Source organism: Apostichopus japonicus, chromosome 14, assembly GCF_037975245.1.
Source record: "Apostichopus japonicus isolate 1M-3 chromosome 14, ASM3797524v1, whole genome shotgun sequence".
In the NCBI taxonomy this organism is placed as follows: Eukaryota; Metazoa; Echinodermata; class Holothuroidea; order Aspidochirotida; family Stichopodidae; genus Apostichopus; species Apostichopus japonicus.
Window position 1 is genome coordinate 5218953 of NC_092574.1, and position 26946 is coordinate 5245898.

A 26946-nucleotide genomic window follows, 5' to 3' on the forward strand; every position below is an offset into this window, starting at 1 on the left:
AAAATGTTAAAAAACTAACCTTATCTCCTTGTGATAGTCTTGGTCTTGCCGATGTTGACTTGCTTCTAATTGATTCTTGCTAAGTCGGAGTTGCTTTTAAATTATCCATTTGCTGTAAATACAACAGCTGCCGATTTTAAATCACTAAAATGTTTCGCAATAATAGGTTAATTCCAGGCAAAGAAAATAACCGACCTTTAAACTCTAGTCAGATATCTGTAATATGCATGAATAGCTAAACTGCCTTCACTGGCACGTCTGCGATGATGGTCGCAGATGGTCGTTGTTCACAGCACCTCATATATGATAGCTATTCTAAATCACTAAAATGTTTCGTAATAATAGGGTAATTCCAGTCAAAGAAAAATACCGACCTTTAACTCTGCGCAGATATCTTTAAGATTATAGTTGACCTATTAATATCTATACTGCCTTCCCTGTCACGTCTGTTCACGGCACCGCCTCTTTTAAATATCATAATGCAGCCACGCAAGTCAAAACACTGGCAAATGCATACAGGTAACTGATCGAAAATATAGCACCATTTTAAGTTCCATTTTTCACACACAAAAATCTCAAGGGGGAGAGGAGACTCCCCTAAGACCCCCTCCACCCTCCCCAGGCCGGCTCCCCCTAAACTTCGCAAGATAAATACATCTCAGTTCGATAACTTGAAGATCTCGGCATTGCCATCACCACATAGTTCATTTATATCAGGGAGATAGGATTCCATATAGTAAAGGACATATTGTGTCTCTCTTTTAAATATAGAAGAATTTGGTCCTGTTAGGGACATCAAGTGAAAACAAGTAAAGCAGAGAATGTGAAATCTCTATCGTATAAAGACATAGCTACAGTAACATAACAATATAATGTATTTTTATTGTGATGTTAGTCCCTCCGTCTGTGAATATATAAATTAAGATATTTCTTTTCTTTTTCTTCTATTTTGGTTTCTATAGGAAGTGGAAACTGTCACCGTAACGACGCTCAATGATGTTGAACAAGATAGCCGGAGGACTTAACGCGTTTATTTGCACGCGCAATTCAGGTAGATACAATTTCAACCACTTGCGCCAGAATTAGTTCGCAAGGTGCTGGACATGCCTACAGTGGCGACAGAAACGGTCAACACTTTCAAACTTGCCCGGCGGAATGCTAGGACCATGTCTCAATAACAACAAATGGGTGGGAGTAATAGGCGTAGGGTCACGTGGGTCGTCGCTGAGTTTTGTCAACGGACGACCATTAACAATGCTTTCCACTTCGCAAACAAAGTCCCCAAAATCTCATCTGTAAGTCCGACAGAACTAGGGAGGATAGCAGACATGACTCTTTTAATTACACCAACCATGCGTTCACAGGCTCTTCCCATAGGAGAAGCAGTTGAGGGAATAAAACGCCAATCAAAATTCTCTTTTACTGCATATGCGTGAATTTCCTTATGGGAGATGTCTCTCATGGCCCGTCTCAACTCCGCCTCACCCGACAAAATTAATGCAATTATCTGAAAATAAGGTTTCTGGACTCTCTCTACGTGCCACAAATCGCCTGAATCCATCCAAGAAGGACTCAGTAACTAGTTAGTCCAACTTCTCTATATAGACAGCCCTGGCTGTTAAACAAGTGAACAAACAGCCATAACGTTTGACTTCGGAACGGTCGAAATTTACGTAATACGGCCCAAGCACATTAATGCCAAGTCGTAAAATAATTTCAAATTTTATATCTACTTCGACTATTCAGACTGATGTTTCTCGTTTGTGGGAACAAAATTATTTGGGAGGGCCTCCGACCTGTCCCTCCAAGGAATGGGAAGTTTGACAGGACCACGTGTGCAAATAAACGGGTTAAAACCCCCGACTACCTTGTTCAGCATCATTGAGCGTCGTCTCTGTGACAGTGAAAAAATCGTTGCCTGGCAAAACTAACCGCACGACAAACTGCGATATACACGGGCTAACAGTGGCTTTCTGGGGTTTACTGCGCCTTTCTGGGGTTAACGGCGGCTTTATACTACTCAGGACTTTTGCTATGAGACCACATACGACGCCACCCTGAACCAGGAGAGGAATGAAGCATTTGTAACATATATATATTACGTAAGTACGCATCGATTACAAGCAAGGAGTCGAGTATAAAAGGTCACACCCTTAACACAATTGGACGTGGGCAGCATTGACATTTGCCCGACCTCGACCAAGCGGAAATTTCCCTTCAACCGCGCTAAGGAAAAAAATACACATCGGCAAAGATGACAGAGACAGTCTTTTTATATATAAAGTAGGTAGAAATTTCACATATTACTGAAAGACTTTAACAGTGGTTAGTTTAGTCGTCAGCAGATCTTCAACACATACCAGCCTTCTGAACACACCACCCCCACCGCACCCCAAAACCCTCACTGCCCCAACGATCAATCAAGACCAAAACATGAAATTATGTATATTATCAATAACATAAATAATTTTCGCAGAAATTGCTGGATTTCGTCATTTCTGATCATTTTCTGGATATATGAAGTTAAAGGTCATGCATGTTGTTATTGTATGTTAATGTCTATTACCGTACTCCATAAAACTATGATTAAAGATCGACCCAGCCAGTTTGTCCTGACCAGAGGATCTCTGTAGTAATATGCCGACACAAATGTTAGACACTGGACAGTCAAATATCTCTATATATTAAATATATATGTAAGGGTAATACGTCACTGACTCATACATACATTTTTTAGCTATGACATTCACAGCGAGACACTCACATTGTGAGCTGACAACACCCTAGGTCAATCGTTGAACTGAATTTCGACAACGGGAGTTTCCAGCTTTGTTAAAATAGGAGAGCTTCAAACAACGCATGAATTGCACCGTTTACTGAGCCGAAGTTATTTCTCCACCATTAAACAAACTATTTAATCTATTTAAAGTCATTACATCAAGTATGACAATGGATTTTAATCTTTACCGTTCTTTCATTTTGATAATTGGTAAATATAGGTTTGAACGAAATGGTACTATGTACACAAACACGATATTACGATGTATTCAGAACTTCTTATCTTTTCATCTGTCGAAAATAGAGTGTTGTGCCCATCGCAACATACAAGGACTCAATCATTGTTGGGATAAGTCAATTAGGTCACTCACTAAATCTGTTTCAACATTTACCTCCCAATTCTTCTTAAGTGTAAATTCAATTCAACTAAATGAATGGAAATGTGAGTGAATGGCATTTTCTTAAGTAAACTATGTGCCTATTTTACTTAGGTGAAACTGAATTTCTGCTTAAGTGAAATAAAATTTCACTTAATGAATTTTAATTCAACTTAAGAGAACTTGAATTCTACTTACGTGCAATTTAGGACATGTAAAGGATGGCGATGTGGAGATTGAACGCGGGTCACGTCACGCAAAAACACAATACAGTATATAGATCTCTCTTTCAGACCAACACCGATAAATCCCGCGTCCATGAACGTTACAAGATGGACCGGAACTGTAGACCAATCACTATACATGTAAATTAGCAAGGTGAATATTCTTCTTTTTTTCTTTCGTTTTTTTTTTAAAAGAAATTTACCTATAGTAAAATCAGACACCATGGAATGATAAGACGATTCATTCCATGGGCCTGGAATATGAAGTGAGGGCGCTGTAGTATTTTTTTGTCTAAAATTATGTTGTTGATCACTTACATGTTGTTCTTTCAACTTATGTTGCTGTCTCAAACTATGTTGTCGTCTTCATCGCTTCGTTTCAACACATGTTGTTGCCTGAACCAATGCTGTTGTGTAATATACTAATGTAAGGAACATACACTATATATAAACATGAACGAATATACAAAATATGAGATAACTCGAAAATTCAAGTCAGCCTGGTATTTTATTGAACCGTATGTTACAAGAACAGGTAAACAACTGTAATAGACAATATCTATCATAAGAGCAAAGGAAACTGTGCAGAAAGAAAGAAAGACAGAAAGAAAGATGAAAGAAAGAAACATGAACATTTTAGCCTTAATTAACCTGTAATTGGACTTGATTGTGACTAGAGACCCTATAGTAGGAGGGTCTCTAATTGTGATTTTTGGGGAAAGGTAAACAGAGCCGTTTCGGCAAGAAAGAAAGATAACCATAACTTCCTCTGTTACTTTGACAAGGGTAATGAAATGGAAAGAAAAAAGGAAAAACTAAACATACGCCTTTTAATAATATGCAACTCGCCTAAAATAGTGCACCTTGACGATTGACCTTATATCGTTGGAGTGATCATATACATTTGGTTGTACAATCACTGGAAGTTACTAAACAAAAACAATCACAAATTTATCGAACATCACCATGCAACAATTGAGGAGGAGGACCCAATCTACGAGAAGTGATAGCCCGTGGTTGGAATTGGAATAGCCAAACAATTGGGCAGCAGAAGTGTAATAATCTTCCTGCTACCTCATTTATCATTTGGAAAAGGTATTTTAAAAGTCACCGATATTGTCTGATTTGAGTATAGTTGAGTATATTCTCCAAGTGCTTAGGTCACTCAATCGATACCTAATCATTCAATCCAATCTCTGCTACCCTGATACGAAGGTTCTGTGCCATGATATCGCCATCCTCTAGTGTTTCATAATATTGTTGTAAATATTCTTTGGCCTTCCTTGCAAATTCAGCAGTTTTACAATAAGCAGAAATAGCTACATTTTTCGTTATTTCAAGTGCTGTCTCTATCACATCTTCATATGCCTTCGCGACATTTTCATTTACTTGTTTTCCATTAACAACAAACAAGCTATAAGCACGTCGAAATTGAGATTCGATCAAATAATACGGAGAGCCTTTGTACTCCTCAATCATACCGTTGAACATTGCCTGTGCTTCTTCATTACGTCGCGCCTTACCCAACGCAATCGCTTTGTTTAATTTACCTTGAAAGTGAGAAGGTTCTAGTTCAAGACATTTATCAATATATTTCATTTCCAATCTTTTATATTCGTTCTTATCATTCCAGTCTTTGGTTTCGGCTGCTAAATATCGGTACACAATCGATAACTGAAAAAACAACTCGGATCGGGGATGCTGAAGCTCTTCTCCTCTACGTAAAACATCAATGGCTCTTTCATAATCAAGCAAACCACGATAAAAACGACCTTTCTTTAGGATAAGTTCAAATGTATTTGCGTCAAGGTTGGCCATGAGATCTTTGGCCTCATCGTCTCGACCTGGCATTCTCAGCAAAACCTTTGCTAGGTCACATTGTGCCGACTTGTTTGTTGGTTCCAATTCAATCGCTTTCTCGTAGAACTGAATCTCATCACGGATGCCATCGTACAGTGCACTGTTCGAGCACAGACGAGCATGTCGACCAATAACTGATCCAAGAGCTTGATACCACGAAGATTTAGTCTTGATGGTCTCTAGTGCTTGCTGATATCTTTGTTTGGCTTCCGTGTATTTATTCGGTCCAAGTCTTGTCAAAGCGAAAGCAGCAGTAGCGTCTATGAAGGCTTGAAGTCTCTTTTGAGAGATCTCATCTCGATGTCTACTCCAGCTTTGTTCTAATTCTTGAAGAAGTCTCAATCGTCTGTCCTCACTCTGCTTTCCCTCGTGGATAGTTTCCAGAACCCACAACCTGTTTGCATTTACAATGATGATGTGAGCCTGACGTTCATCGTCGTCTGTTACTCTCATGGCTTCTCTCTCCGCTTCCGCGAAGAACTCTTCTGCTTTCTGAGAGGTACTTTGCACCCCTTCAAAATTAGAGACCTCTAGATAACCTCTGAAAAGCAGCATATCACAGGCTGTCTCCATCCATTCTATCTCATTTCTGGTTTCCAACTCACTATCGAGGCTGTTTGCTATACACTTTAAATCTAACATAATGTCCTGATCAAGTTTCCAATTGAAATGGCAAGGAACCTTTTTCCACCAATCGGATATAGAATGACAACCGGCCATGGTAGAATCTATAGAAAAACAATGTGATAAACAATACATTGGCATATTTTATGTAAACAAACTTTGTGAGGTCCTTGCGATTATGAATGAAATCATATATCTAATTGGTTGATCTACTGAGCATAAAAGTATAACAGAGATATGCAGTGGCGAAGCTAGAGAGAGAGGAGGGTGCAGGGGTAGAGTCCCCACAGAATTTTCGGGGACGACAAAACAAAATGGCAAAGGAAACATAGGTAGCTATGATATATGCTTTAGGATATATGATACTTGTTTATTTAGCACTTCGTGATCTGCTTTGCCTCAGATTTGTCTTATTAGCCATACTTCTTAGAGAAGTTAACTTTGATTCTGTATGGCACTGGAATGTCGTCTTCAACATAAAACAAATTTCCGCTTGAGTCACTGTAGTATGAGATACCTTGGTATACCGACTCACATATACTATTCTGTAATAGTAAATATTTTTCATCTTTAATATAATAATAATAATAACAATCAGCAGTTATTTTTACGACGCTTAAGCGACCACAAATGTGGGAGGAGCACGCAAGGGCTTATGGAGTACAACTTACACGCGTGGCTTCCAAGTTAACATTTAACTCAAATTTTGGAATCTTTTCGATTAAGAAAGTCAATTCAGAGCCAGAATATATTCAGAGCCGTAGCCACTAGGAGCATGGAAAGAAACACGTGCATTATTCCCTCCCTCTCCAGCAAAGTCGCATAAAACGATGAATTATAGCATCATTTTACATCTAAGCCCTTTTACCAAATACAAAGATTCTGAAAGTGGAAGTGACAAGTACGGACGTCAGCATTTTTATAATCACTCTTCCTAAAACTTGATTACGTAATAGAAGGTAGGGTCCATATGGTGTCATGAAAAGTCATTTCAGTACAAGAGTTAAGTAAACTTAAATTGCCTGATTGGGAATGGCAACATTTTGCATAATTTTGATCCCCTTACCGTAATCGATGTTCTTAAAGGGACGGAAAGCCCTCCCTTTAGACAACATTTTATATTTTTGTTCTCATTTATGATTATCTTTTATATTTATACTGAAATAATGGAATGAATCATGTGACACAAACATAGCCACACAGCAAACCTGCAGTGTGTTTTCAGTGATGCTGCATGAATAATCTTATATGAATGTTACACACTAGGTTGTAGCGTTATATAGTCAGGATGACCAACATACTTCAATCCAAGTAGCACATCAAAAGCATTGAAATATGACAAACAATATATTCACATTGGCAACTGGTGACCGAGATTGATCTCTACCAAATGCACCTAGGCTTCTTCTACTCAAAGTGGCACACCTCCAAGAGGTACATTAAGCAGGCGCCTGGCTGATTTTACCCCATTGTCCCAAGATTTTGATTTTGATTTGCCTCTAAAACACCTAGGCGACAAACTAGGCGTAAGTTAATTTTCGTAAACGGCGTCTGGTCAATTCCCAACGTTACTACATCCAAACCTGAAGTTTTTATTTGGCCCTGAATTTCGAAATACGACGGAAAACTTCAACAACGGAGGCAAAGAAATCATACTAATTATTCAAAATGATATGATCCTCTCCCGTTTTTTATTTTTCATTCCCATTCTCTCTCCGTGTATCTCATTGTGACCGCCCGCTGGCTACGCGCTTGGATATCCATATCCAAACACATATATAACACTTCTCTATGTTGGCATCTTCAAATTAGTCGATACCCTCCGCAATGTTGTTAAATAAATGAAGAGTGAACTGTACTTTTGAGCCTAAGTTGTTTATCTCATTCTTACAGCAGGGATTGTAGTACTGATAAAACACATACATAATTAACTAAATCAAACTGTTAAAAACTAACCTTATCTCTTTGTGATGGTCTTGGTCTCGCCGATGTTGACTTGCTTCTAATTGATCTTGCTAAGTCGGAGTTGCTTTTGAATTGTCCACTTGCTATAGATACAACAGCTAGCTATTCTAACTCACTAAAATGTTTCGTAACAAAAGAGTAATTCCAGTCAAAGAAAATACCGACCTTTAAACTCTGCGCAGATATCTGTATGATTATAGTTGACCTATTAATATCTATACTGCCCTCTTTGTCACGTCTGCTTGGAAGGTCGTTGTTCACAGCACCTTCTCTTTTAAATATCATTACACACGCACACAAGTCATTACACTGGCAAATGCATACAGGTAAACTGATCGAAAAGATCATCACAAATTAAGTACCATCTCAGAGGGGAATTCTCAAAGGGGGAGTGGATACTCCCCTTAGACCCTCCCCAGCCCGGCTCCCCCTCCCTAAACTTCGCAAAATAATTACATTTCAGTTCGCTAACTTGAAGATCTCGGCATTGTCATCCCCACATATTTCATTTAATATATCAGGGAGATAAGATTCCATATAATTAAGGATACAATGTGTCTCTTTGAAATATAGAAGAACATGGTTAGTCGGGAAACAAAGTGAAACAAGTACAACAGAGAATGTGGAGGATAATAAGGATTTACCTACGGTGACAACAGCAATATATATATATATATCTTTATATATATATATATTTTTTTTTTAGTTTTCTTGTGATGTTAGGCCCTCCGTCTGTAAAATAAATACATTAAGACCAATTATTTAGCAAACCATTGCAAATTGATATTCGTTCCTTTACGGGGCGTGGGGCGGGAGGGGGTCTATTACAGATGAAGATATAATATGAGGAAATTTCACATAAAACCCTAACTGGAGGGATTGACTAAAGGCAGAGAGGTGTGGTTATTTTAGTTGTTAGAAGATATACCACACATAACAGCATTCTAAAGTACCCCCTCCCCCAACACCCTCCCTGCTCCAAACGATCAACAAAAGAGCAAAACATGAAATTATGTAATATCAAGTCACCTAAATAATTATAACAAGACTATTGTTGGATTTCATCATTTCTAAACATGTTTTGGATATGTAGTTAAAGGTCATGCATGTTGTTACTGTCTGTTCATGTCTATTACTCCATAAAACTATGATTTAAGATCAACCCAGCCAGTTTGTCCCGAACAGATAATTTTCTGTAGTAATAGGCGTACATACATGTTAAAAACTGGACAGCCAAATATCTATGAAGGGTAAATATTAAATTACTAATTATGTATGTAGATCTACATTAAAATATTGCTGCAGGCTTTCTTCGTATTCATAGATAGCGTCAGTATGCGTATATGTTAGTCTAATATGACACTGACCCATGTATACATTTTCTAGCTACGGCATTAACAATGAGACATTCATATTGTGAGCTTACTGCACCCTAGTTCAATCGTTGACCTGAATTTCGACAACGGGAGTTTCCAGCTTTGTGAAAATAGAAGAGCTTCAAACGATACTTGAATGGTTTACTGAGTTTAATGAAATGTCAGACATCAATTAAGTTATTTCTCCGCCGTTAAACAAACTATTTTATCTATTAAAAGTCATAACCTTAAATATGACAATGAATTTTAATCTTGACCTTTGTTTCATTTTGATGATTGATAAATATAGGATTGAACGTAATGGTACTATGTAAATAGATACGATATTACGATGTATTCAGAACTTTTATCTTTTCATCTGTCGTAAACAGAGTCCATTGCAACTTAAAAGGACTGAATCATTGTTGGAATAAGTCAATTAGGTCACTCACTGAGTCCAGTTTTGTCTGCTATTAACCTTGACTCGAGTTAGAACGAAAGTGACAAGACTTTACCGCGACTCAAAACGGACTGGCTTGACTTAGTTCTGACTCGATCATGGCACTTGACTGAAGTAAGACAAAGACTCGAGTCACAGCAATAAAGGACTCGAGTCAATGGAAGAGTCACGAATCACATATAACAACAAGGAACTCGAGTCAACGAAAGAGACACGAGTCATATGTAACAATAAGGGACTCGAGTCAATCGAAAAGACTCGAGACTGCTTTGAAGAGAACAAGAGAAGCCAGTGACGCTACGTACTCAACGGAAAATATTACTATAACGTTCTAAACGAAATGATTTATGTTTTCTAACATTAAACAGGTGAGGGCAAAATTGCCCAAAGTAGCTAATTTGCAATATGCATGATGAATCATCCACACTTCACTGACAAATCTTCGAAAGTACATGTTAACCGTTTCTTAAATTTTCACAATGGTGAACTTTTTATGTGAAAATAGTATTTCATCAAAAGTGCAAGTCTGCTGATGTTTATTATTGAATTGTCAGTTGAAGTAATTAGTGCATGTACAAATTGCCCATACATGCTGTATTGTATTGTTTCACATTTTAGTGTGGCCTAGAGGTCAAAAAGTCATTTAAAGATTATATTTTCACAAAATTAAGCTATTTTTTTATACTAGCCAGCTTTGCTATTTCATGCTGGATGACCTCTTAGTGTGATTGTTGAAATACATAAGAGTATTTTGTTCTGCTTTATTTTCACAGCACTAGTTGATTGCTTATGCTTTGTATTATTCTGTTAATGAAAGCCTTGTTAGTGTATGGAAGTCCAATATCTACAAAAAAAGATACGATTTCCACATTTTGGCAGTTTGGAGAGAGGATATCATTCATACTTGAGGAGAGTCTCAATCTAAGCTCAGAATAGTGACATGTAGCCTTGGGTAGTAGAATCGCCTCGACTTGTTGGTTATTTTAACAGACTTCATTGCCTCCTTGATAGACTGGTAGCAGTATAAAATATGTCTTGTTTACCGCTCGACTGATCTCCTGTAGTTTCTCCTATCATCGTCTTCCCCGTGAACGCGACAATACCAAAATAACAATAATAATAATAATAATAATAATAATAATAATATTATGGCTCACATTCCTAGCAGTTGCACCTAACTAATATTAATATCAATAATAATATACTAAATACTACTATGGAAGTACTAACTAAGGCTATATGTTATATACCTAACTTTAGACTAGGTACGTGCGTGTAGCTTGACCACATGAATCTCTTTTCTTAGGTTGAAATACTTCCGTATATTCTTCACCGATTTGATTTTACAGAGATTTCTATCATTTCTGCTTACATTTTGTTCGTCTAACCTAGCCCTACAGGATGGGCTGGTCTGTCTCACTTGGACATTTTGGCTTGTTCTGAAGCACTAAATTCTTTTAATTTGTAAACGTATTTTGACGTCAAAAGTGAACAGCCCCGCCGGCATCAGAGGAGATAACAACAAAAAACAAGAGCATCAATGAAGCAGTATCTCAATACTGGAAGTTTTAATTTCGATTCCTAATTTCAAATCTTTGCTCTTTGACTCTGTCTCTACAATTATCAATATCAATCATGGTACAACAAATATATAACTTGCATTTAAGCTACTTTGCCACGAACAGTCTCTGCAGGTTACACTTTATCCTGCTAGTGTTGCCTTTAGCGCTCATTGCCTGTTTGTCGAAAGAACGACGTGGCAAGGTTTAGTAATGTCATAGAATACCTAAGAACTTGTTTTTTATGTGGTATCCTTCATCTTGGGTCAGTCTCTGTTGGACTTTTTGGACATATAGTTTGACGTCAATGACAACGGCTAAATAAGAAGAGGCGAACTCGACCATATTCTTGATGCCCGCCTTGAGAGCTAGGCCTATCGACCTACTGTATGTTACTGTAGACTGTAGGGGTGACTACCATCAAAACTGTGTCCACTTCCAAGTATCAAAACAACCCACGTTTTTCCATCTCAATTTTTCTGACATGAAGATTTCATGGATTTATGACTTGAAAAATAATGTAAAAGAAGATTACAAGTTTTTATTTGAAAGTGATGGGTGGCCTCCTCCTCCCCTAATAGCCACCTCAGTTCCTCTCCATTTTGTTATTTTATTTTAATTCTTTGTACATTTTATGTCAAACATCACAGGTTCAAAAGAAAGCTAAACATACTTCTTATAACCTTATACATCTTATATCCTTATAAATAAAACATAACCTTACACAATTTTTATAGTCTTATAAAAGTTGTGATGCTATGGCCGGCTCCTCTTTTATTCGTACCCATCAAACAAACTTACCCTGGTCCTTTCTATGAAAAGCTGTCTGAACACCAGTACAATGCTAATGTGGCTATCACTGAAAGCCTAATAATAGTAATAGGGCTAGGCCTATACAGTATCTATTTTTTAAATGCATTAGGCCTAGGCCTAAGTAGCCTTCAGAAGTACAAAAATGTGTAAACGTAATTATACAAAAATACATGAAGGGCAATCAAACAAACTTATCATGGCCCTTATCATGGCCCTCTGAAAAGCTACCTGAACACCAGTACCGTCTTTAAATGGATGTTACAAAAACGGAGGCCTAATATAAATTAAATGCACTACGTAAAATTCCACAGTACACAATGTGTATATGTAATTAGCATGCAATAAACTACACACCTCGTGTACCTAACTACAGTACAGAAAATTGGTCGCGAGGGTAGCCATTTTCGTATATCTAACATGTAGCTGTCATGAGTCATAGCCAATCTGCTACAAACCAGACTTGGAGGCGGGGCTTTGGGGCGACCTTTTTACTTAAAGTAGGGGCGGCAGCTCAGTGTTGTTTTAAGAAAGAAAAATCATTTAAACATCAAATAAAGCAAAAAAAGCCATAAAATGTCATTTACAGCTAGTAAAATTCTTATTCATACCTACCTGTAAAAACAAATGAAAGTTTAAAATGTTAATAAAATATATAATAAATAGGACCCTATCTTAAACGATACCACTGTTGAAAGACAATTCTATTCTATTCTCATTCATAAAACATTAAACCGCAGATAACAAACCAATCGCTGAGAAGTAATATGTCACGTGCCTTTAATAAACCATAAGACATCGAATAATAATTAACAAATGAGCAGGAAAACGTGGGCAAAAGTTCCCTACAAACAAGTTTTGGAGCGTGTGCAAAAAGGGTCTGATTCAATCGTTTTTCAGTCCGATTTGGACATAAATCGGTGAAAAAGTCATAGAATGAGATAAACTTCTCGAATAAAAAATAGTAACTTTTGTTGGTCTATATGATATATTCTTGCTCTGCAAATTCCACAGAAAAAGAGCTTGGTATGAAGACGCTGAAAATTTTTTAAGAGAAGAGAGAGTCCCACGTACTGTTACAATATCTCTATACATGTAATGTATTGAGATAATGAAACAACAACATCAAAGCAGACAGCAACGTTGAAAGAGACAGTAGCATCAAAGGAGACAACAACAACAAAAGGAGGCAACAACATTGAAGGAGACAACAACATAAAAGGAGAGAACAACATCAAACGAGACAAGAACATGATAACAGACGGCATAGAAGTAAACAATATAATACATTGCCCTTCCGGCGTTCCATAGTAGTTGGGTGTACAATAAGTTGCATCATAGAGACTGTTCATGTAATTTTAATTTTCTTGTGGTTGTTTCAAGTAAATGTAAGTTTTGATATGATTCACGTTGTAGCACACGAATGCAACATTTGAATGATCTTTCTGTAACAGAACGTTAATTATGTTGACATAACCTTTTCATCCTGGTACCGGAGGAGGGGGAACGGAGGGGGCAAAGAGTTTGAGTGGAGGGAAGCTTCGCGCTCGCGCAGTTCGGTCATTTTAGAGATTAGCAGCATGCCCCAATCCCAAACGTTTGAAACCATGGTAACGGTGCTGTTATGAATGTTTCTTTACCCGAATTGAACAGTTTATTCTTGAGTTCCATCAGCTAAATCGTTGAGGGAATAATCCTCCTAAATTAGTGTACAGAAAGTCAAGCGTGTAGCCAGAATTTCATCTTAGGGGCGGGTCTATTGAATATGGTGGACTATAGAGGCTTCAGAGCTTTCAATTATTAACCAATCGTCCGATACTTTAGCCAACGATATTATATTAAAAAGTTGTAAATACTGCATATGATTACCCTAATATTGGTAAAAAACTATTCAAGTAGGTAATAAATCCCTCATTTTATAAGCTACGTGTAGGGTGGCCTGACTAGTTCAAACCATGACACTGTGGCAGAAGCCAGTAATACAAAACCAACAATACGATAGTGCCACGGCCAGTGGCGTCGCCAAGGGGGGGGGGGGGCAGGGGGCACGTGCCCCCCTGGAAAACTTAGTGCCCCCCGAGTGCCCCCCATCTGAGATTTGGGTTGGTAAAAAAATATATATATATTTTGTTATATTCAACTCCCATCATCTGAGTTGGTTTTTCATAAGGACAAAGAAGCACAGTAATTCGTATTTTCTTCAAATGAGCTGCGAAAAAATGAAAAAGTTTATCCTTGAACGTCGGGTATCGAAGTCGTAACACGCGCCATCACAACAGGTGTCGATATTTACATTGAATGTGTCAGTGCTCACGCCATACCAGCGGATATACACGTCCGCTTCGCGAGCTACATGACTGTGAGAAGGGAGGGTACTGCGGTATGTTGCCTTGGTCTGAGGTTCACAGGTTAGGAGCTGACGAAATGTGAGAATGTGAGGGTGCGCAGGCACCATACTTGCCTATATTTGTGGACCCATATATTAACCCTGTTGTGTAGGGGGTGCAGAGGTCATTTGAGGCCAGATGCTTGTAGGAACAAATGGCGAGTGTTCACACCTGCATACTGAGCCATACTCGATGTGTCATCAACTTTGGATTGCATGGTGAGATCCCTGGGAGCCAATAACGATGCTGGAACCTGTTACATCTTAATAGATAATGGGCGAAAACGAGAAGGACAAGAAAGGAGTCGGGGGTCATGCACACATTAATTCAACAAATGTGGGTTCTATTGATAGGGTTAGGCATAATATCGGCAGCATGTGGTTCATATCCTCTGCAAAATTTTGGGCCTTGTTAAAATCATTACCTCAAAAATAGCAATTTCTGGAGATATCTTCAAATCGAATTTAGCATCAAATGTGGCAGCATTTTGCATCTAGCCCATCCTCCGTATGCGAAAATTTTCCAAAGGGGAGGGGGGCAGTGGCGGCGGAACCGAGGGGCTTGGGGGGCTCAGCCCCCCAAAGAAAAAGTTGAGGGGGAAATGCATGATAAGCCCCCCCCCCCAATATTTACCAAGGCTCCGAAACGTGCATCTGCCCATTTTGCAATGCATACTTGTCGATCTGTCCGATGCACACGTATACTATATAGTTGTAATAATTTCAGTAAATGCTGGGGGACCCTCGGCCCGTCCCCTGGCTATAGACCACATTGTTACCCCAACCGCGTCTTCACGCCCCTTGAAAAGTGGAAGCAGTGAGTGTGAGTACCGGTAAGCGCAACACAACTTCGTCTAAGGCCAATGACTTGCTTCATTTCAGCCAGTTCTCCATCATCCCCTTACTACACTCAAAAACGTCTTTGCGAGTACACTACGAGTAATAGCTACTCTCTTAAAACACCATCGAATATACAAATTACTATGTTTTTACAGACTTTTACGTGCAGGCTTGAGAAATTGCAGGCTTGAGGCCCATATTTTAGGGCTAGGTATTTGCAGCATAAAACACTCGGGAAGTGCCGTTTCCGACCATCTGGGGGTTTGAAAACCCAAAATTTTCTTGTACGCTCCGCGCCAACCGATGGTGACGCTCTGCTTAGATAGTCTCTACACATTAGCCCCGCCCCCAATAATTTTCCCGTTCCGCCGCGCCTGGAGGGGCACCCCTCCCCTTAGACCCCTCCCCCAGGACGACGATCCGTATCCACCTAAGTGCCCCCCCATCAAATGCTGGTGCCCCCCTGTGCCCCCCCCCCCCCAGACTGAAAAGTCTGGTGACGCCACTGTCACGGCGATTGATCTTTCTGGTTGCATTTAAATTGTCCACTGGCTATAAATACAACAAGAAGCTGTTCTAAATCACTTAAATGTTTCGTTATAACAGGGTAATTCCAGTCAAAGAAAACACCGACCTTTAATCTATGCGCAGATATCTGTATGATTAAAGATGACCTTTAAATATGTACATTGCCTTCTCTGTCACGTCGGTTCACAGCACCTCCCTCTTTTCAAATATCATAACACACCCACACAAGTCATAACACTGGCAAATGCATATAGATAAAGTGATCGAAAAGATAGCACCATTTTAAGCTCCCTTTTCTACAAACAAAAACTCAAAGTGGAGAGGTGACTCCCCTAACAACCCTCCCCAGGCCGCCCCCTCCCTCATAAACTTTGCAAGATATATACATTTTAGTTCGCTAACTTGAAGATCTCGCATTGTCATCACCACATAGTTCGTTTAATATATCATGGAGATACAATTGTATATAGCTAAGGATACAATGTGTCTCTTTGAAATATAGAAGTACTTGATAGTCTCTATCGTATTAGGACATATAGCTACAGTGACAACAAATATGTAATGTTTTATTGTGACGTTTGACCCTCCGTCTGTGAAATATATTGGCCTACATTAAGACCAATTGATTTAGCAGCACTACTGCATAGAAATTCGTTTTTTTTTCTATTTTAGTTTCTATAACAAGTGGAGACAGTCTTTATATATTATAGGAGGAAATTTCACATATTACTGAAAGACTATGATTGAAGATCGACATAACCAGTTTTTCCTGAACAGAAGATCTCCGTAGTAATATGCCTACATACATGTAACATACTAGACAGCCAAATATCTGTGTAGGGTAAATATTATATTACTTATTATATATGTAGACCTACATTAAAATATTGTTGTAGGCCTTCGTTATGTTCATAGTCCCCATCAATATGCGTATATGTAAGTTTCATTTGTCAATGACTCAGGCATACATTTTCTAGCTATGGCATTCACAATGAGATATTCACAGTGTGAGCTGACTGCACCCTGTCAATCGTTGAACTGAATTTCGACAACGGGAGTTTCCAGCTTTGTGAAAATAGAAGAGCTTCAAACAATGCAAAATTTCACATTTGGCGGGCCTACATATATGTTACATACTAGACAGCCAAATATCTCTATATGGTAAATATTAAATTACTTGTTATTTATGTAGACATACATTAAAATATTGTTGTAGGCCTTCCTCATGTTCATAGTCAGCATCAATATGTAATTTTCATATGACACTGAATTTCGACATCGGGAGTTTCCAGCTTTGTGAAAATTGAAGTGCTCCAAACACTGCATGAATTTGACGGTTTACTGATGTTACACCGGGTCACTTAACTAATGCTCCGCCATAGAGGAGCTAGGGAACAGAGAACAAGAAACAACTTGATGTAACGTTGATCAATGGCAATAATGCAACAGTCCCTGCATGTTTTTTCGAAACGCGAATTAAATATGAAATTTGGTAGGGTCCTTATTTCAACCCGTTACGCTCACCCCTCTTCGAGAGATATCATACTCGACATGTAATAAAATGTGATTTTCCTTTGTCACTGACAACAATACTGAAAGGTTACCCATGTCTTTGCTCCACCATAGTGCGATTCGCCTCCCCCCCCCCAAAAAAAATTACCTATAATACCATTTTCCATACATACTGGTCTGTAAGTTACTCTTTTCACTGATACCTAAAAACACTAACACCTTGTCACTTGTCCATGGTGATAATGCATTAGAATGCAGAATCATTACGCTTCGAAATCAGGATCCAACATTTTAACTGCTTATAAGGGAGCTGACCTGAGAGAAACCTAAAGATTTATCCCGGATGGACACGAACATAGATGAAGGCTTACCCAAATTTACGACCATTCGTCGATAAATCACATTTTGGGAGTTTCCCTTAAACCACATCCTGCTTAGTACACTTTCTGGGATCTCAGGTGAACCGCCTCTGCTATACGAGCATGTTCATGTAGGAAAGCAAATGTTTGGCAAACAATATTCAATATTAACTGTTCCTCTTATCCTGAAGAACCAACAAAAAAAATGTTGAATAATAATAATACTTATTGTACAGACTGAGCTTTATAATAGAAATATGGAATTTGTGGACATGAACTGGTAGAAATGTTTGCAACTCATTAACCGCTGGCTGTGGAAACCATGTATGGTCACCCAACTGGTCATATGTCACTTTATTCCTGGTTTGTCTAAGTCGACGATGTCTGGTCTTTAGTGATTCCGAGGGATATACTTCCTGTCCCTCCTGATCACTGCATGGATCCATGTCTCTCATCGAGATACCAGTCCCTATTGCACGTACTCCCTGCCCTCCCCCCTTACCCCTGCATAAGACCAAGTCTCATATTGAGTTACCAGTCTCTATTTCCGCATGAGACCAAGTCATATTGCGCAAGGTTCGCAGCATATTGAGGTTTTTCCGGTTCAGATTAGTTCGAACGTCTCAGTAGTGATGATCGGCACTAATGGAGCCCTTCCTTATTGTCACATAGTACACGAAATCTTGCCATATTAGGCCAATAAAATCGTTTTCGTACCAAATCAAGAGTGCGTTCAACACCATTGTGGCACATTTCATCATGCGAATGCTTTAACACTAATCACTTTATTGTCCTCTTCAGGAGTGACCCTCAGTGGACATTTTCAATTCTCCCCACCCATTCAAAAGTGCTCGGGCTTGAGGAGTTTTACTTCTTCTTTATTTTTACGTTGCTTTGTGTCCCCGACCTGTGTAATGTACCCCCTCCCCCAGTTGAACGTTAGCCTGAGAAGCTTTCTAATTCGTCCAAAATGATGCTAGGCAATTAACACCGGTGTTATAATCGATGTTGTTGTAATCTCCAGATTGTTAAAATCAGCAGTTATGAACTCTGCATATACTACTGTTCATTTGGGAGTTTGCTTCCACCCGGTTTGAAATAGTCCTCAAGCCATTTTCTGGCACTTTCCTATAAGTACATATAAGTACCATATACTAATTGGAACTCTACTTCCACATACTTCCCTCCTACATATTTGTTTGGGGACCTAAGCCTTGCTCTGACTTGTCCTCAATCTGACGGACAATAGCCTCTGTGTCACCCTACATATTTCCCGGCATAGCCCCAAGTAACGTGTTAACATTTGCCCTGTCCTCATCTCTATGTCACAGATAGAGATCACGTTATAACCAATAATAGGAATGCCCATCTACCCAGGATAGACTAGCATGGAAACTTCAAGCCCACCACTGCCTCCTAAGAAGAGATCTGTTTGAATCCATCCCATATTTTTCCCAATAGCAGTTTTCATCTCCAAATGCTCACCATCTAGTGACTCCTCAACTCGTTTCAAATTGGGTAGGTATTCCGCCACCCAACTCTTAGATCCCATATCCCACGAGCACTCTGTAGCACTGGTGTGGAACATACAGTATATATAAAGGTGGATAAAGATACAAAATATGAGAGAACTCAAGAATTCAAGAAAGCAGGTTTTTTATTGAAACGTATTGTACAGGAGCAAGTGAACAACTTTTATAGAAAGTAATTTAATGTAAGAGCAAAGAAACATGTGCACGTATGACCCTATATGAATCATTTCTAGGAACGGTAGAACACGGTTGACTAAGGCTTAAAGCCATTCTGTTCAATATACTAAAATTGTCCAACTTCTGCTTGTTATCTTACACATGGTTGGTATAGCACAAATCCCAGCACGATCAAATACGACCTACATTAGCCCAGGACAGCTTTCACTGCAACCAAATATGTTTCTCTACTTTTGCCTAGCGTGTCGTAATAGAAGAAAGAAAAGGAAATGAAGAAACAATATTTCATTGCCAAAATAAATTATATAACGTCTCTTCCACTCTTTTGCAAAAAGTACACAAAGGGCCATCAATTAAGTTCATGAGAAATAAAAGTCTATATCCCTAGTATTCGGTGAATAAACGAAATTAAACATATTGGAGTTTTGCTTCCCGAACCGAATATGGCCCACCATCCCTGCCTACCAGGACAACTTTCACTGCAACCAAATAAGTTTCTGTACTTTTGCCTAGCGTACCCTAATAAAAGTAAGAAACGACAACTTTCTGAGGGTCTAAACTTTCACACGCATGAACACTTTAGCCTTAACCTGTAATTGGTCTTGATTGTGACTCTTGGGGTAAGGTTAACAGAGCCGTTTCGGAAAGAAAGAATGACATACCTTCCTTTATCACTTTGACAAAGGGAATGAAATGGACGTTACTTTGACCTGTACAATAGATTAAGTTCAATCGCCTCCAACATTAAAGAAAGAAAGAAAGACAGAAAGATGAAAGAAAGAAACATGAACACTTTAGCCTTAGTTAACCTGTCATTGGACTTGATTGTGACTAGAGACCCAATAGTAGGAGAGTCTCTAATTGTGACTATTAGGGTAAGGTAAACAGAGCCGAAAGAAAGAAAACCATAACTTCCTCTGTTACTTTGACAAGGGGAATGAAATGGAAAGAAAGAAAGACTAAACAAACGCCTTTTCATATTATGCAACTCGTCTAAAATAGTGCACCTTGACGATTGAACTTATATCGTTGGCTTATTTTGATCATATACATTTGATTGTACAATGACTGGAAGTTACTAAAGAACAACAATCACAAATTTATGGAACATCACCATGCAACAATTGAGGAGGAGGATTATTTTCTGATTCCCGGATTGCGACCCAACCTATGAGAAGTGATAGTCCGTGGGTGTGGGGGGGGGGGGTGGAATAGCCAAACAATTGGGCAGCAGAGGTGCAGTAATCTTCCTGCTACTTCATTTATCATTTAGAAAAGGTATTTTAAAAGTCACCGATATTGTCTGATTTAAGTATAGAACATTCGTTATAGTTAAGTATATTCTCCAAGTGCTTAGGTAACTCAATCGATACCTAATCATTCAATCCAATCTCTGCTACCCTGCTACGAAGGTTCTGTGCCATGATATCGCCATCGTCTAGTGTTTCATAATATTGTTGTAAATATTCTTTGGCCTTCCTTGCAAATTCAGCAGTTTTACAATAAGCAGAAATAGCTACATTTTTCGTTATTTCAAGTGCTGTCTCTATCACATCTTCATATGCCTTTGCGACATTTTCATTAACTTGATATCTATTAACAATAAACAAGCTAGCAGCGCGTCGAAATTGAGCTTCGATCAAATTATACGGAGAGCCTTTGTACTCCTCAATCATACCGTTGAACATTGCCTGTGACTCCTCATTACGTCGCGCCTTACACAACGCAATCGCTTTGCTTATTTTACCTTGAAAGTGAGAAGGTTCTAGTTCAAGACATTTATCAATATATTCCATTTCCTGTCTTTTATATTCGTTCTTATCATTCCGGTCTCTGGCATCGGCTGATAAATATCGGTACACCATCGATAACTGTAGAAACAACTCGGATCGTGGTTGATGAAGCTCTTCTCCTCTACCAAAGACATCAATGGCTCTTTCATAATCACGCAAACCACGATAAAAACAACCTTTCTTTATGATAAGTTCACATGTATTTGCGTCAAGGTTGACCATGAGATCTTTGGCCTCATCGGCTCGATCTGGGATTCTCAGCAAAACCTTAGCTAGGTCACATTGTGCCGACTTGTTTCTTGGTTCCAAGTCAATCGCTTTCTCGTAGCACTGAATCTCATCATGGATGCCATCATACGGTTCACTGAAGCTGTTTGAGCACAGACGAGCCTGTCGACCAATAACTGATCCAAGAGCTTGATACCACGAAGATTTAGTCTTGATGGTCTTTAGTGCTTGCTGATATCTTCGTTCGGCTTCCTTGCATTTATTCGGTCCAAGTCTTGTAAAAGCAAAAGCAGCAGTAGCGTCTATGAAGGCTTGAAGTCTGTCTTGAGAGAGCTTATCTCGATGTCTACTCCAGCTTTCTTCTAATTCTGCGAGAAGTCTCAATCGTCTGTCCTCATTCTGGTTTCCCTCGTGGATAGTTTCCAGAACCCACAACCTGTTTGCAGTTACAATGATGATGTAAGCCTGACGTTCATCGTCGTCTGTTACTCTCATGGCTTCTCTCTCCGCTTCCACGAAGAATTCTTCTGCTTTCTGAGAGTTGATTTGCACCCCTTCAAAGTTAGAGACCTCAAGATAACCTCTGAAAAGCAGCATATCACAGGCTGTCTCCGTCCATTCTATCTCATTTCGGGTTTCCAATTCACTATCGAGTCTGTTTGCTATACCCTTTAAATCTAACATAATGTTCTGATCAAGTTTCCAATTGAAATGACAAGGAACCTTCTTCCACCAATCGGGTATAGGATGACAACCGGCCATTGTAGAATCTATAGAAGAACAATGTGATAAACAATACACTGGAATATTTTATGTAAACAAACTTGTGAGGTCCTTGCGATTATGAATGAAAGCATATATCTTATCGGTTTATCTACTGAGCATAAATGTATAACAGAGATATGCAGTGGCGTAGCTAGAGAGAGGGGAGGGTGCAGGGGTTGAGTCCCACACAGAATTTTCGGGGACGACAAAACCAAGTGGCGAAGGAAACATAAGTAGCTATGATATATGCTTTACGGTATATGCTACTTGTTCTTTTAGCACGTCGTGATCTGCTTTTCCTCAGGTTTGCCTCATTAGCCATACTAAGCATAAATGAGATTTCTTAGAGAAGTTAGCTCTGATTCAGTATGGCACTGGAATGTCGTCTTCAACATATAATAAATTTCCGTTTGGGTCACTGTGATATGAGATACCTGGGTATACCTACTCACAGATACTATTTTGTAATTGTAAATATGTTACATTTTTAATATATTAAGTTCCGTAGCCACTAGGAGCATTGAAACACATGCATTATTCCCTCCCTCTCCCGCAACGTTGCATAAAATGAATTATAGCATCATTTGACATCTAAACCTTCTTACCAAATACAACGATTCTGAAAGTGAAAGGGACAATTACGGACGCCAGTATATTTATTATCACTCTCCCTAAAACTTGATTACGTAATAGAAGGTAGAGTCCATATGGTGTCATGAAAAGTATATGTCAATACAAGCGTTAAGTAAACTTAAATTGCCTGACTGGGAATGGCACCATTTTGCATAATGTTGATCCCCTTACCGAAATACAATGTTTTCAAAGAAAGGGGAAGCCCTTTCCTTAGACAACATTTGAAATTATTTATATTTTTGTTCTTATTTATGATTATCTTTTATTTTTATACTGAGATAATGGAATGAATCATGTGACACAAACATAACCAGACAGCAAACCTGCAGTGTGTTTTCAATTATGCTATACATGTATAATCTTATATGAATGTAACACACTAGGTTGTAGCGTATATAGTCAGGATGACCAACATACTTCAATCCAAGTAGCACATCAAAAGCATTGACATATGACAAACAATATATTCACATTGGCAGATGAAGACCGAGATTGATCTTTACCAAATGCACCTAGGCTTCTTCTACTCAAAGTGGTACACCTCCAAGAGGTACATTAAGCAGGCGCCTGGCGAATTTTAACCCCTGATCCCCAAGATTTTGCGTCTGATTTGCCTCTAAAACACCTAGGCGACAAACCAAGCGTAAGTTAATTTTCGTAAACGGCGCCTGGTCAATTCCAAAGATATCATACTAATTATTTACAATTATATGGTCCCCTCCCGCTTATGTTCTCATTCTCATACTCTCTCCCAGTATCTTTTCTCTCATTGTTTGGGGGTAGGGGGATCGCCCCCCCCCCCTAGCTACGCGCTTGGAGATCCATATCCCGGAACACATATACACTTCTCTATGTTGGCATCGTTCAAATTAATCAATACCCTCCGCAATTGTTAAATACATGTAGAGTGAACTGTACTTTTGAATCTAAGTTGTTTATCTCATTCTTACGGCAGGGATTGTAGTAATGATAAAACACATTCATAAATAACTAAATCAAAATGTTAAAAAAACTAACCTTATCTCCTTGTGATGGTCTTGTCTCGCCGATGTTAACTTGATTCTAATTGATCTTGCTAAGTCGGAGTTGCTTTTAAATTATCAACTTGCTATAAATACAACAGCTGGCGATTTTAAATTACATGTTTCGCAATAATAGGGTAATTCCAGGCAAAGAAAAAATACCGACCTTTAAACTCTGCGCAGATATCTGTATGATTATAGATGACCTATTAATATCTATACTGCCTTCTCTGTCACGTCTGCTTAAAAGGTCGTTGTTCACAGCACCTCTTTTAAATATCATAGCACACGCACAAAAGTCATTACACTGGCAAATGCATACAAGTAAACTGATCCAAAAGATCATCTCAAAGTACCATCTCAAAGGGGAAATCTCAAAGGGGGAGAGGAGACTCCCCTAAGACCCTCCCCAGGCCGGCTCCTCCTCCCTAAACTTCGCAAGATAATTACATTTCAGTTCGCTAACTTGAAGATCTCGGCATTGCCATCACCACATATTTCATTTAATATATCAGGGAGATAACATTCTATATAGCTAAGGATATAATGTGTGAAATATAGAAGAATTTGGTGTTGTAAGGGAAATCCAGTGAAACAAGTAAAACAGAGAATGTGAAATCTCTATCGTATAAGGACATAGCTACAGTAATATAAAAATATAATGTATTGTGATGTTAGTCCCTCCGTCTGTGAATATATACATTAAGATATTCGTTCTTTCTTTTTTTTCTATTTTTTTCTATTTTGGTTTCTTTAAGAAGTGGAGACTGTCACCGTGACGACGCTCAATGATGTTGAACAAGATAGCCGGAGGACTTAACGCGTTTATTTGCACGCGCCATTTAGGTAGATACAATTTCAACCATTTATGCCATAATTGGTTAGCCAGGTGCTGGACATGCATGCCTCCAGCGGCGACGGAAACGGTCAACGCTTTCGAACTTGCCCGGAGGAATGCTAGGGCCATGTCTCAATAACAACAAATGGGTGGGAGTAATAGGCGTAGGGTCACGTGTTCGTCGCTGAGTTTTGTCAACGGACGACCATAAACAATGCTTTCGACTTCGCAAACAAAGTCCCCAAAATCTCATCTGCAAGTCTTACAGTACTAGGGAAGATAGCAGCCATGATTCTTTTAATTACACCCACCATATGCGTTCCTAGGCTCCCCCATAGAAGAAGCAGTTGAGGGAATAAAACGCCAATCAAAATTCTCTTTTACTGCATATGCGTGTATAACCTTATGGGAGATGTCTCTCATGGCCCGTCTCAACTCCGCCTCACCCGACAAAATTACTGCAATTATCTGAAAATAAGGTTTCTGGACACCATCTTCGTGCCACAAATCGCATGAATACATTCAAGAAGGACTCAATACTAATGAGTCCAACTTCTCTATATGGACAGCCCTGACTGTTAAACAAGTGAACAAACAGCCATAACGTTTGACTTCGGAACGGCCGAATTTCACGTAATATAACCCAAACACATCAATGCCGACGTCTTGAGATAATTTCAAATTTTATATCTACTTCGACTATTCATACTGATGTTTCTGGGATGTTTGTGGGAACAAAATTATTTGGGAGGGCCTCCGACCTGTCCCTCCAAGGAATGGGAAGTTCGACAGGACCACGTGTGCAAATAAACGGGTTAAAACCCCGACTACCTTGTTCAGCATCATTGAGCGTCGTCTCGGTGACAGTGTAAAAATCGTTGCCGGGCAAACTAACCGCACGACAAACTGCGATATACATGGGCTTACAGTGGCTCTCTGGGGTTTACTGCGCCTTTCTGGGGTTAACGGCGGCTTTAAACTACTTAGGATTTTTGCAATGAGACCACATACGACGCCACTCTGAACCAGGAGAGGAGTGAAGCATTTGTAACATATATATTACGTAAGTACGCATCGATTACGTAAGTATGCAAAACAAGGAGGCGGGTATAAAAGGTCACACCCTTAAAACCATTGGACGAGGGCAGCATTGACCTTTGCCCGACCTCGACCAAGCGGAAATTTCCCTTTAACCACGCTAAGGAAAATAATACACGTCGGCAACGATGACAGAGACAGTCTTTATATATAATAGGTAGAGAATTCACATATTACTGAAAGACTATAACAGTGGTTAGTTTAGTCTTTGGCAGATCTTCCACACATATCAGCCTTCTGAACACCCCACCCCACCCCCACCCCCACCCCCACCCCCACCTCACCCTCCCTGCCCCAGTGATCAATCAAGAGCAAAACATGAAATTGTGTTATATCAGTAACATAAATAATTTTCACAGAAATTGTTGGATTTCGTCATTTCTGAACATTTCTGGATATATGAAGTTAAAGGTCATGCATGTTGTTACTGTTTGTTAATGTCTATTACTCCATAAAACTATGATTGAAGATCAACACAGCCAGTTTGTCCTGACCAGAGGATCTCTGTAGTAATATGCCTACATACATGTAAGACACTGGACAGTCAAATATCTCTATATATTAAATATATATGTAAGGGTAATACGTCACTGACTCATACATACATTTTATAGCTATGACATTCACAACGAGACACTCACATCGTGAGCTGTCAGCACCCTAGGTCAATCGTTGAACTGAATTTCGACAACGGGAGTTTCCAGCTTTGTTAAAATAGGAGAGCTTCAAACAACGCATGAATTGCACGGTTTACTGAGCTTAAGTTATTTCTCCACCGTTAAACAAACTATTTAATCTATTTAAAGTCATCACATCAAGTATGACAATGGATTTTAATCTTTACCTTTGTTTCATTTTGATAATTGGTAAATATAGGTTTGAACGAAATGTTGCTATGTGAACAAACACTATATTACGATGTATTCAGAATTTCTTATCTTTTCATCTGTCGAAAATAGAGTGTTGTGCCCATCGCAACATACAAGGACTCAATCATTGTTGGAATAAGTCAATTACGTCACTCACTGAGTCCAGTTTTGTCTACCTTGACTCGAGTTAGAACGAAAAATGACAAGACTTTACCGCGACTCAAAACGAAACTGGCATGATTTGACTCTGACTCGACCATGGCACTTGACCGAAGTAAGACAAAGACTGGAGTCACAGCAATAAGGGACTCGAGTCAACGGAAGAGACTCGAGTCACATGTAGCAATAAGGAAC

The 26946-nt window shown here is 39.0% G+C and overlaps 3 protein-coding genes across 3 annotated transcripts in view; 1 reads left to right on the forward strand and 2 right to left on the reverse strand.

Annotated features, from left to right (window-relative positions):
* Positions 1–26946, forward strand: part of LOC139980359 (exosome complex component RRP43-like) — a 138405-nt gene that overhangs the window by 35348 nt on the left and 76111 nt on the right. The window lies entirely within an intron of this gene.
* LOC139980356 (uncharacterized) lies at positions 3850–7974 on the reverse strand. The gene is made up of 2 exons (XM_071991974.1): positions 7820–7974; positions 3850–5967 (listed from the first exon to the last, which is right to left on the reverse strand). The coding sequence occupies exon 2, from the start codon at positions 5957–5959 to the stop codon at positions 4556–4558; it is 1404 nt and encodes a 467-aa protein (XP_071848075.1). The 5' UTR covers positions 5960–5967; positions 7820–7974; the 3' UTR covers positions 3850–4555.
* Positions 19283–23919, reverse strand: LOC139980355 (uncharacterized). Its single transcript, XM_071991973.1, has 2 exons — positions 23783–23919; positions 19283–22137 (listed from the first exon to the last, which is right to left on the reverse strand). The coding sequence occupies exon 2, from the start codon at positions 22127–22129 to the stop codon at positions 20720–20722; it is 1410 nt and encodes a 469-aa protein (XP_071848074.1). The 5' UTR covers positions 22130–22137; positions 23783–23919; the 3' UTR covers positions 19283–20719.

Bases quoted from the DNA above. Each gene is read 5' to 3' on its own strand.
- LOC139980356 (XM_071991974.1), bottom strand. From the start codon at position 5,959: ATGGCCGGTTGTCATTCTATATCCGATTGGTGGAAAAAGGTTCCTTGC.
- LOC139980355 (XM_071991973.1), bottom strand. From the start codon at position 22,129: ATGGCCGGTTGTCATCCTATACCCGATTGGTGGAAGAAGGTTCCTTGT.